This window comes from Plutella xylostella, chromosome 9, assembly GCF_932276165.1.
Source record: "Plutella xylostella chromosome 9, ilPluXylo3.1, whole genome shotgun sequence".
Lineage (NCBI taxonomy): Eukaryota > Metazoa > Arthropoda > Insecta > Lepidoptera > Plutellidae > Plutella > Plutella xylostella.
In genome coordinates, this window is record NC_063989.1 from 10,996,007 (window position 1) to 11,009,273 (window position 13,267).

General features: G+C 38.7%; 1 protein-coding gene across 1 annotated transcript; it reads right to left on the bottom strand.

The window, feature by feature from the left end:
* Nucleotides 1-327: 327 nt before the first annotated feature.
* On the bottom strand, nt 328-7,242 carry LOC125488959 (arylsulfatase B-like). The gene is made up of 7 exons (XM_048623080.1): nt 7,130-7,242; nt 2,527-2,686; nt 2,086-2,312; nt 1,778-1,883; nt 1,494-1,646; nt 734-1,405; nt 328-645 (listed from the first exon to the last, which is right to left on the bottom strand). The coding sequence occupies exons 1-7, from the start codon at nt 7,226-7,228 to the stop codon at nt 419-421; spliced, it is 1,644 nt and encodes a 547-aa protein (XP_048479037.1). The 5' UTR covers nt 7,229-7,242; the 3' UTR covers nt 328-418.
* Between the last annotated feature and the right edge of the window lie 6,025 nt (nt 7,243-13,267).

Here is a 13,267-nt window from a genome sequence, read left to right on the forward strand (position 1 = left end):
TCTAGTATACAGGTAAATAGTTTTAGATATAGCGTTTGACTATTCTCTCTATTTGACCTGCACAATGTTATTACTTAGTATGCTTTGTCTATATCCTGTAAGTGTACTGATATATCTGTAAAATGATCTTATATAGCACCAATAAACCAAAAAGCAGATATGTAATCCAGCCTTTTTTTGTTCATATTCACATTTAAGCGCGTTAAATTTATCACTGAGAAAGGCATTTGAATCTAAACATACGCTTTTAGATAATCCTATAATGTTAATCAATAACATAACCATATTAACCATACATAAGTGAAATGAAATATTGAAACAAAAAAATATCAGTAGTCAGATTTTATTACTGAAATTAAGGTCAGGATCAACATTTACAACTTTCACGGCGAACTGCGCCGCTTGAGCTGGGCTTCGTCTATTCGGAGTCGGAGTAGGGTTCGACGGACAGGTACGCGTCCCAAGTGTAGTTGAAGTACTTGGGGGCAGACTTGGGGTCAGCGACGTACTGGCCCTCCCTGGGGATGATCTTGGCCTCTTCCTGCTCCAGACGGTACAGAAGGATCTGAGCCAGCTGAGGAAGCTCCTCAGACAGGTCACGCAGCTCACAAGGGTCCTCGATGATGTCGTACAGGCACCAAGACTCTATAAAAAATGATGAAAAATTTAGAATCAGAAAATAAGAATAAGGTGTTCAATAAAATATTTGAAATTGTATTGAAAGGTATAGTACCGGCAGAAGGGCTGCAAGGCTTGGGGACGACATTGCCGCAAGTGACGATAGCCTCATCGCGGTCAGCCATGACGTCAGCGTCCAGAGGGATGCCGATGGTCTCCAGGGACTCCCAGGCCTTGCTGTCGCGCAGCTTCTGCTTGTAGTCTGGGGGAGTTCCGATAATGCCGCGGAGGTCTTCACCGTAGTGCTTGCTGAGAGACTCGTCGATGGTTCCCTTGACGAGCTTGTGGCGGCCGAGGGTGACAGAGGAGTGGTTGAAGTAGTCGTCGATCTCAAAGATCTCAGTACGGGGAGAAGGCTTGTTCTCGATGATGTGGCTCCACATGGGGATACCGTCCAGACCGGCGGGGATCTTCTCACCGATGGCCTCAAGCAGAGTGGGGACCCAGTCAGCGGCGTGCATGTTGCCGTCGTAAACCTTTCCACGCCACGCGTTTCCGGGGGCGACCTCGGGACCGGCCCAGATCATGGCGTTACCACGGATGCCTCCCTCCCAGGGGGACTTCTTGACTCCTCTCAGGGGGTAGTTGGAACCAGAGTTGGCGCCAAGACCGACGGTGGGGGCACCGTTGTCAGTGGAGAAGGTGATGATGGTGTTCTCGAGCATGCCCTTCTTCTCGAGGGTAGCGACGATTTCTCCGATACTGTCGTCCAGTTTCTTAACCATAGCTGGAAAAGGGGAAACAGTTGTTTAAAAGATGATCAATAATTGAGGTATGAGCATTCATGATAATAAGTGTAGTATAGATGTAGTTACCGGCGAAGATACGTCTGGGGTGGAGCTCGACGTGCCTCTGGGCGCGGACCTCTTCAGGAGGAGCCTGCAGGGAGGCGTCTTCGTTGCCGTTGTGGGGCGCGTGGTGGGTCAGCAGCAGGTACAGGGGCTCGGAGACGTTGTGGTTCTCAATGACTGAAATGTATTCATTCGATTAGTTACCTACAAACCTTTCAACAGGAGAAACTATTACTACATTTCATGGTAAGTCTACATAACTGAATTGCTTTACATTTACGTAACAAGCGTGTCGTCAATCTACTTACTGGTGGTGGACTTCTCGGTGTAGACGTCGGTGATGTATCCCTCGGTGGTCCAGTCGGGCTTCAGGTCATCGAACAGACACAGTCCAGTGACTGGCTTGCCGTCAAGCTACGGAAACAAACAATCATAATTACAGGTGTGTTTTAGCAGATGTTATAATTGTCTTTAGGAAGATTCATCCAGAAGATTGAAAACAGAAAGACTGATGTCCCAAATATTGCATCAACACAGCTTATATGCCCTTAAAACATCAACGATATCGTATCAGTAAAGTGACATAGTAAACGTCATAATGTGTGCTGATACATACCCTCGATTGAGCGTTGTATTCGTAGTAGTCGATGAATCCACCGCGGACTCCGAAGTGGTTCTCGAATCCTCTATAAGTGGGCAGCTGCTCGAAGAAGGCGTGACCGACGTGCCACTTGCCGACTATCTGAGTCCTGTAGCCGGCGTCCTGCAGGTATTGGGAGATCAGGCGCTCCTCCAGGGGGATACCACGCTCCTCAGCGTTGGATAGGGGCATACCCTGCATACCTGTAAGGAGCAACGACCTGGGATTGAGAAAAAGGGTTCCAGGAATACTTCTTATCACACAAACCGTTTTGCAAACAGAGCAGAGCTCTGTAGTGGAACATGAAAATGTAAGGTGATTTCTTATGAAGCAGGATATCGAATGTTCACCAATTTTTAATGCTCCTGTACCTCGCTTATAAGAATGAATAGTCATACTTTTGTCATTGGTACTTACCGAGGGTGTGAGCGTATTTTCCGGTGAGCACGGCGGTTCGGGCGGGCGAGCAGACCGCGTGGGTGTAGTAGCGATGGAGGGACACTCCTGAGCGGGTCAGCACGTCGAGGTTGGGGGTCAGCACTGACTTGGAGCCGTGGGTCGAGGTGTCGTCCCATCCCTAGAAACAAGAGCATTTACCAATAAGTAAATAATATAAATCAAAACAAAAGTAGGTATACACTTAGGAATTCTTACTTTAACTTCCTACATAGATCATCAACAAAACCTAAATACCTAGTTTTATCTTCGATATCGATATTTGCGTATTTTTTTTATCTGCGAATCTTATCTAAGTAGGAGCGAACACTCGCTCTTAAAGTGCTTTTGAAAATGAGGATGTTCTAAAATGGATAAATTAGAATGAATGTATTATTTTGCTTTTAAAATATTACTTAAAATCCCCTAAGAACCAAGGTTAAGCTAATCTGGCTGAACTAATAGAGGCATTAAAACGTGTGAAAACACGGAGATGTAAATAGGCCAATGAATTAAATATGACATGTGTAGTTGATGATTGAGGACAAAATTAAATCTACAAAGTCATAATGGATAAGAGAATCTATGTACCACTGCCAAGGAAACCATTGTATAAGGTTTTTCTATTTAAAATTCGCTTAAGGTGGTGAAACTTACATTTAATAATAAATTTATTTATTGGCCATAAATTTTTTTTAAGTACAACAAAGAATTTTACATCCTGTAAACAGTAAAAGTAATTAACAGTTTGATTACTGAACAAAAGAAAACATAAAATTCTGGTTTGGTTACTGATGCCTAAGCTAGGTAAAACCTGTATTATAGGCAATAGTGCCATCCCGCAAAGTAAACTAGGTACACAGATATGGTATTTACTCCGTTACTGTTAATTGGAACTAATAGAGTAGGTGCAACAGTACTGTAAGTATAACTAAACAGCCAGAACATAAATAAAGTAGAATTTACCTACTTAAAATTAAACACAAATCACAAAATTTATATAAAAATAAGGTTACTATTAATTTATAAGTTTACTAAACACAAATTTACTATTAAGTAAAATGAAAGTTTATCTTGTGGACAAAAGTAAATCTTCCGTATCATCATAAGAAAGATCTTGAAGAATTTCAGTTAGTTTAATTTTACAGCTAGTTTTATTAAGATTTTTTATCATCGCTATTTTGCTTAACTTATTATAGAGAAAACTACCAAGATAACAAGTGAATCTATGTGTAAAAAAATTTTTGAATTTGACTATGTTGTACACTCTGTCTGCACGACGTCTACCTAACGAACTCGGGTTAGTTTTGTGCTGTATTAAACATACTTGGCGGACAAAAAGCTGACGGACAGTCAGTAGGTTTGTCTTCTTGTACAGCAGAGTGGTTGGGTGTCTATACGGAAGGAAATGGCTAACCTTAAGTATAGCCCGTTGCGCTCTTTCTAAGATAATCAAGTGAGTCTTGGCTGCTCCTCCCCATGTATCGATGCAGTATGTCAGCAAAGACTGACATAAGGCGAAATAAACCATTCTGATCAATTTAGTGTCAGCAACATGTCGAATATTTTTAAAAACAACGATCAGTTTCCTAATACGATTCGATAATTGTTGAATATGGGGCAGAAATTTAAGGTGTCTATCCAATACTACACCCAAGTACTTAATTGTCGGTACATTTTCAATTTTCGGACAATTGCATGCGACTAAAGGAAACCTGTGACAGTCAGATTGATGAGCAGTAATGAGATAATTTAGACGGTTCGCAGGTTGGGAACTTTTAAGTATAGTGAATGGTAGATATTTGGTTTTATCAGGATTTAAACTAAGCAGATTTTGACGTAAGCAAGTGGATACCTTATCGAAACCAGATTGTGCACGAAAGTAAACCTCTTCCCAACTTTTACCGCTAAAGACCAATGCCGTGTCATCAGCAAACGTAAAGATTTTTCCATTTGGTAGCTCAAGGTTGCATAGGTCATTTATATAAATTAAGAAAAGAGTGGGACCTAAAATGCTACCTTGAGGGACGCCATATGTAACTGGAAGTGGTTCGCTAGTAAAATTTCCAATTTTCGTAGACTGTGTCCTCTTAGAAAGGTAATCATTAAAAAGTTGAAGTTGGAGATCCCGAATTCCCAATCTTTCTAACTTACACAGAAGCCGAGGGATAGATACCGTGTCAAACGCCTTCGCGAGATCCAGGAAGATTGCTAAACATTTTTCGCCGGCATCAAGACCTCGGACTATATGATCTGTATCGGTCAGATACAGCGTCAGCAGTAGGTCAGTTTTTCATTTATAATCCCATTTTCATGTGCTAACTTTTTTATCTTGGTCGCTTTGAATCTGTTTTTTATGATATCCTGATATTTATGCTCGTATATGTATAATATTATGATGCACATATCGTCTGAATACACATCGTAGTTATAGATTACATTGGCAACATTGCTAACGAGCATAATAATATACCCAATCGGTCCAAAAATCCTATCTGCACGCCGGTCTAATATTTGCAAGTACACATGCAAGATGAGATTGCACAGCCTGCAGCAATAGCTCGAGCTCGAGGGTGCCAAAAGCGTTTTTGAAGTGAATAAAGACAGTTACAATGTGCTTCCGCTTAAGGCCTCTACACACCAAAGCCGCTGACCCGGCGGCTCAGGCCGCCGGCTCAGGCCGCCGGCTCAACCCGCCGGCCTCATTTTGAACAATCATGCCTCATTTTGTACTATGTTAACCCGCCGGCACTAGGCCGCCGGGCTATGCCGCCGGGTCAGCGGCTTTGGTGTGTAGAGGCCCTTATAGATACATGGTCTCAGTGAATTGAGATATATAAGGTACTGGCCGTACTTTTATGTTTGCGAAACCCATGCTGCGTTTTTGTAAGTACATTATTATTCTCTAAAATCTCTGATATATTCTGTGTGACCACATGAACTTATAGCTTTTTCTACAATTTTGTTGATAACAGACAAGATTGCTATCGGCCTATAATTTGCAAAATCATCATGCCTCCCTTTCTATAATACATACATACATACATCCATCCTGACGTCCCTCAGCAGGGACAAAGGGACTTAAGTAGGCTTCTCCATCTGGCTCGATCTTGGGCAGCGGCTGCGAGATCCTCCCACTTCATTCCCACAACTTTTGCCTCATTCTCCAGAGAACATCGCCAGGTTGTTTTTGGGCGGCCCCGTTTACGTTTTCCGGTTGGCTGCCAGCTGAGCACTTGCTTCGACGGGAATTCTTCGGGTCTTCTGAGGGTATGACCCAGCCACCTCCATTTTCTTATGAGGATTTCCTGTTCGATGGGTTTCTGCTTAGTCAGCCCTTTCTATAATAATAACAATAATAATGTCTGACCGTATAATAGACTGCTTTAATGTCGTTGGATAAATATTTATATTCATTGGGTTTGTTTACCAACCCTGTAGCATGTTCAATGTTTTCAGTTTTTAGGTGGAGGTTTTCAGCAATGTTCTGCGCCACTTTTATTAGGTTTTAGTTTTCCTTGACTTCTGCTCCTACAATATTTATGTTATTTTTCAAGTTTTTCATTTTCTTACGTTCATACTCGCTCCTCTAACGCTTGGTGCATTTTTCAAGATAGCTACTTTTATGTATTAGGTCTGCCATCTTGTTTTCCGATTTCTTTAGCCGTTCGATAGTTTCCATTAGTAATTCAAATAGGGTCTGTTATTTTTCTGTATAGAAATCCATAGTAACATGCACTTCTTATACACTCACGGGCAATGAAAAAGTTCCAGTGAGAAAATCACCAAATTACTCCTAAGCGAAAAAGACTAGATTAATGACGCCTTCTACAATATTGAACTACATTTAAAAACGCGCCAGAATATTACCTACTAAAAACGTAAATATATTGTAAAAAAGTCCTATTAAAAACAACTACACTCACGGGCAAAGAAACAGTTCCACTCACAAAATTCCGACACTAAATGGGCTAACATTTTTTAAACATTTAAAAAAAACATGTTTCGATGCTATCGATGATAATTGATCGCAATTGATGTGATTGTGATAACACTGTTTCACAGTCGCTTGTTACACTCACGTGCAAAGAAACAGTTCCACTTGTAAAATGCAGACACCTAAGTTGCTCCCAATTTATTTTTTATTTTTTTAGGAAATTATAACAAAATATTTACGTTTTTAGTTGGACATATTATGATATGCCGTTTTTAAATGTACTTAATTATTGCAGAAGGCGCCATTAATTTAATTTTTCCGTTTAGAAGTAATTTGGTGATTTTCTCAATTAAATTTTTTCATTGCTTGTGGTGAGTGTATTTAAAACACACATCTTATGGTAGACTTCTGAACATGATTTACACATACACTGCACTGTGTCAAGTTTAGTTTTAGCCACATATTGCATGTACTTTGTACAGCAATTGACGTTGCGCGTGCAGCGGCGCGGCGGGGGCTAGGAGCGTTTGCGACCATCTGGCATACCCGACTGATGCTAGTCAAACTAGCCGATCCATTAACTTCGAAGACATAGTAGTCTAGCTCTTAGCTGTAAAAAAGTATAATAAAAACGGTTGGTGCACTCACCATGTCATCAGCCATGATCATGATAACGTGGGGCTTGGTGGCGGCGGAGGCGCAGAGCGCCGCGCCCAGAATCACCACTACTTGATGCAGAATCGCCATGCTGGTTGAATGCCTGTTGGATCACCGCAATCAATGGCTACCGACTCACTGGCTTGACTATATATACCGGCCAAGATCTCACGATATCTCGCTTAAGTTACGATAAAAAAGTATTACTTATTTTTAATTACATGATATCTGTAAAAAAGGATTGTCATCTTGTACAAAATCAGGTTCTCTTATGGGTTCCGTGCGTGATAATTTTGTTGGTTTGGTTGATGTTTTGGGGTGGAACTAGGCCGCATCCGTTGCATGCAACTGGACGCTATGATAGACTGTGCAATATGACCAGTCGTGGAAAATTCGATGCAGGAGCTCGTGGAATGACCTGGCCTTCCATAGCACTGTGTGGAATCAGAAACGCCAAAAAATTCATATTCAGGGAGTAAATTTTGCCTAGCCCTTAAATAATTGAAACATGGTTTTATAAAATTATGAATCCTTAGAATTTTAATTTATTATTTACCTACATAGAATTACAAGTAATTTAGTTGAATACAGGGTGAGACAGGTCAGTTTTATTCATATTGTAATAAAGAGATAGTGATTTCATACAGATTGTAACAAATAAATTTGTGATGAAGGTGTAGGATAAGCCTTAAGCCTTAAGCACTACCAATCACTTTTTCAACATCACCAAAGGTTAACTGGTAGAAAATGCTGCTAGCATTAAGTTCGCCTTTGTACCAATTTACTAAATAAGTAGCGGTCTTATCTTGGAAAAACGAGTACCTATATGAAAGTGTTGGTATATTTTTAACAGAGCTGTCGTTAGTAACTCTGACTGTTGTGTCGACTGTCTGGAGAGTCCTGGGTTCGATCCCCGGCTGGGAAAGATTTGTTCTAATAATTTTTCAGGCTTATTATTACTCTGTTATTAACGTTGTTTCGATGGTATGGGATATTGTTGAATAGGTCTTTCTAAAATATTGTAGTTATGCTCAAACCATCTTTTGATTCAGTGATTGATTCAGTTAACGAGCTTCAAAGTGCAAATTTTTGTTAGACTCGACTGTCCCCCCCTGCTGGCTAAATGGTTGGTTCAAAAGTATGAAAAAATCACGGATGTTATGTAGTAGTACATATATTACGAAATTAAAAATAATAATTAAAAAAATTAAAAAACCGACTTCAAAAAACCACTAAAATGTAAGAAATAATTTAAGGTTTACACAAATTCTACTCGTATGAGACAGTACAAATATACCTAAGCAGGAACTGTTCTTTTTTGATGTTGGTGCGGTGACAAAGTAATCTGAAGAAATATGGCACCAACTTCAAAAAAGAACAGTTCCTGCTTAGGTATATTTGTACTGTCTCATACGAGTAGAATTTGTGTAAACCTTAAATTATTTCTTACATTTTAGTGGTTTTTTGAAGTCGGTTTTTTAATTTTTTTAATTATTATTTTATTTAATAGTTTTTAGTTTATTTGTAATAATTTTCAATCAAAATTAAGGTGCAAATGATACCAAAAAGTCCTACTAATCAATACGAATCATTCAAGCCTAAACACGAAGTAGTTGCTATATACCGTTGAGGAGTTCCCCTGACTGCCTTCCGTTTCCATCATCAGATCAGCTCAAGGTCACCATCATATTTTTTTGTTGTAACGTAAATGTTACGTTCTTAATTTCATTAGAATCGGTTAATATGTGTCCAAAATGGAAATTCATACCCTGTTTTTACCCCTTTACCCACCCTTGGGGGTGAGATAAAATTCTGAAAAAAAAATGGGACCACCTGGAAGCTCAACCCAATACAACAAAAAAAGAATTTTCAAAATCGGTTCATAAACGGCGGAGTAATCGGTGAACATACATAAAAAAAAAATAAAAAAAAAAAAAAAAAAAGATCCCGACGAATTGAGAACCTCCTCCTTTTTTTGAAGTCGGTTAAAAAGGAAAACTATCTCAGGCAAGTATACTTAACGGAACCCTCACTGTAATAGTTTTAACAATACTTTTACGAAGGAGATAGAAAATTTAAGGAATAAGAATGTACCTGTGTTCTTTTAAACAGAGACATTCATTTATTTTTAAACAGAGAGGACTATGCGAAATGCTGTAATGTCAGTATGAGAACAAAATTTTCAGCAGTACCTACAAGTCAGCTGATAAGGCCCCCCGGCTATGATGGGGTAAGATCATGGGATGTAAAATTTATTGAAAACTAGCTGTGCGCGCGCGCTTCGCTTCGCCTTAAAAAGATTTTCCCGTAAGAATTCCGGGATAAAAAGTAGCCTATGTTCTTTCCCAGGGTCTAGACCATATGTATACCAAATTACATTCAAATCCGTTCAGTAGTTTTGGCGTGAAAGAGTAACAGACAGACAGACAGACACAGTTACTTTTGCATTTATAATATTAGTTAGGATTATATCTTGTTAATCCGCCGTATTCTTGCAAAATTTGTCAACCTATCCATTGAACATATTGTATCGAACGACATTAAATCAGTAGGTCATACGGCCCATATTTAGACAAAGGAAGCATGATAATTATGCAAAGACTAAAACCAAGCGTTAGATCAGTGAGTAATTAGGTACGTTAGAAAATGAAAAACTTGAAAAAACATATCAATTGTAGAAGTAGAAGCCAAGGAAAACAAAAACCTGATGAAATTGGTGCAGAAAATAGCTTAACCTTCCAACTAAAAACTGAATACATTGAACAGGTCTACAGGGCTGGTAAACAAAACCATTGAACATTCTGTATATCCAACGACATTAAATGAGTCTATTATACGGCCAGCTTATTATTATTATTATAGACAAGGGAAGCATGAGGATTATAAATTATAGGCTCGCAATCTTATCTGTTATCAACAAAATTTTAGAAAAAGCTAGTCACTCATGGGTAATTCGGAAGTACGGAATAAAAATATATAAAAAAACGAAATCAACTTTTACACATATTGAAGTACATTTTTATCTTTTCTATAATGAGAGGACCATTATTTACAAAAAATAAAGAATACACGGCAGTAGTTTAGGAAAAAATATGAACTTTTAGTTTTACCAATATTTAAATGGACATGAATCTTGAAATGTAACGATCTAATGTTATAATGTAGGTAAGTAACACTAACTGTAAGCATTGACATATATATTTTGACTGTAAGGGCACTGATAGCTGCCGCACAGGTCTCCCTAGTGCAGGTTTCAAAAGCTTACTATTATATATCTTGTAGGTAGAATATAAATATTTTCATTGTTATTCTTGTAACTTTAAGTTTTAAATGTGTGCTTCATAAATAAATTCGTGACAAATCACATAGTGTCAATATGGTTTTTACAATAAATTAAATGAAATATTTCATCATAATGAATCAATTGGTAATACTAGATAGAACATAGTTTGATTGCGACAGTGCAATAGTAGTAGTATGATTTCTTAAGAGTTATTTCGCGCGAACATAAAAATCGAGTTATGGTAGAATCACCCAGATATCAGAGTTTTAAGAGAATTATAATGTACTTAGTAAGTACTTACAAAAACGCAAATATAAAAGTACGGCCAGTGCCTTATCTCAATTCCCTGAGACAATATTAAGCAGCTAGGTAAGTGGAAGCACATTTTAACCATCTTTATTGAATTCAAAAAAGCTTTGGCGAGAAGCGCCCTGCCACGTATCTGAAATGTGTGTAATACCTATTTTGTAGGATATGGCGTCTGCGCCGGATAGCCTCCTCTAATAGTGATGATGATGATGCCGCTACCCGGACTTGGGGTGGGGTATACTAATGTTAAAGGGCGCTGACGCCAACCTAGCAGTCAGTCGGTCATCTGGGTCTGTCATTATGTACATACTTGGGACGTATCCACATCGCATGACGAAGAGATTAAAGGATTAGGGTGCTTACATAGAGAATCGGGTTCCCTGTATCTACCTGTACCGGTAACCTGATTATGCGAAAGCGCTCATGACATTTAAAAATCCGGGAAATGCTCCGTGAGTGAGCGCTTTCGCATAATCAGGTTACCGGTACAGGTAGATACAGGGAACCCGATTCTCTAGGTAAGCGCCCTTTGAATGTTGCGACGCAACGCACGAAATAACGGGCTGGGCTATCCTTAAGAAATTTCCGGATGGTAGGAATTTTAAAGTTCATATTGTGCGAGTTGTAATTTCGGACAAAGTATATAGGGAGCACCAGTGGCTCGACGAAGAAAACGATTTTTCCGAACGAACGAACATGCAACAACAGCATGCTGAATACAACCAGATAGAGTAGCTGCAGTTTTCTTTATCCGAAGCTTCGGAGCGCAGCGCAAACCACTGCTATATCTTGTTGTATTAGGCGTGCCGATTGCTTGAATTTTTTTGTACGTTTGTTTGTTGATTTAGAGAGCGACCCCATATATTATAATATAATATATGACTGTGTATAATGTAGAGTTGGTATTTCACACGAGCATGATATCTTAATGCATCTCATTAGGTTGTGCATAGTTAAGCCAGTGGGGTTGGCACCGCTACCACTGAACATTAGCAATTAAAAATTCTTAAGCAGCGTCGGTCGCTTGCTTGTGAAATCTGACGTTACTTATATGGATTTGACAGATGTTTGTGCGGTAGCAGGATGTGAAAGTCATGAAACCGTAAAAGCTCTCACGTATACAGCAGGTTCCTACCTACATTAATGTAAACAAACAAAACATAGGTCTGGCATAGGTTATATTGTAACATTGTTAGACATTATGAGTCACAGGATGTCTATGAGTTGCTATTTATTATCATTAAGAATGCAAGCCACGTGAGATTATTTGGTGATATAGAGTGATTAGTGAATATTTCGTGTAATCTTGTTATATTGCGCCTTGTTAAATTAATTATAACATTCTCATTTGGGCGTGGACAGATAAATTATAATTTAAAGCTCCTCCCACCTTTTATATCTAAAACTCTCGCAGGCTTTGAGGTAAGCGAAGCGTTTACTGTCGGCACTATGCCTGATTTAAATAAACTTAAAAACTATTAAATAATATACTTACCTGATGATGTTCAAACGGCTGAACCTATAGGCATCGTAGTATATTAAAATACCTTTTTAGGACAAATGTCATGTCGTTATTGATTCCTGGGCCATTTTGTCTGATCCTCCATTTATGAAAAGTATTTATTTGCGTGTTCTTAGGTGGAATTTCAGCAAACGCTAAACGTAACTAACTACTACTACTAGTAATTAGCCGCCTGCCAAACGTCTGTCAGTTAACAAAATGTATTCACGATTTAAATACCATTTTAAATACGTTTAGCGTTTGGTAAAAGTGACCCTATGGAGCTTGAAATGTCCTGAAATGAATGAAGCCTTGAAATATGTATTCGGCAATGTCACAAAGTTCGCAAGATAATCCATTTTATTCCAAACGCCTCCGCGAAAACCATAGCAGTTGTGCACACTGAGATTTTTGACTACATATTTTGCACAGGCGCTTTCATCGTCATTTAGGTATCAATATTTATTGTAAGTATGTTAAACTACTATTTCTTATAGAAGATTTCATAAATGCTTGAGATAACAGAAAAAAATACAATGGTTAACCTCCTTACTTGTCTATCTCTGCTGGTAGGAATTTGTATGTAAGTAGGTAACTAATAAACAAACAAAAAACCCGACTGCACGCTAAAAAGATGAAAACAAGGCCCAATGTTACACGGCATTGTTGGAAAAATATTATTTTTTCGATCATCACTTTATGTCAAATAGAGGGCGTTATATACATTTTAATGTGACGTCAAATAGCCTATAACCATTGCGCAATTAATACGCTTCTAACGATACCACATATATCAAAATCTATCAAGCCGTTTAGGCTACAGGAGGCCACAAAGAAACAGACATACATACATACATACATACATACATACAAACATACAATCGAAAAACATTACCCTCCTCCTTCGGCAGTCGGGTAAATATAAATTATGTTATTTTTCCTCATTTTATCAATGTACATTACCGCCATAATCTCTACCTAAGAACTGATAAAATCATTCAATCGTTTTTAGGTAATGGTATTTTAAAGTATGTAA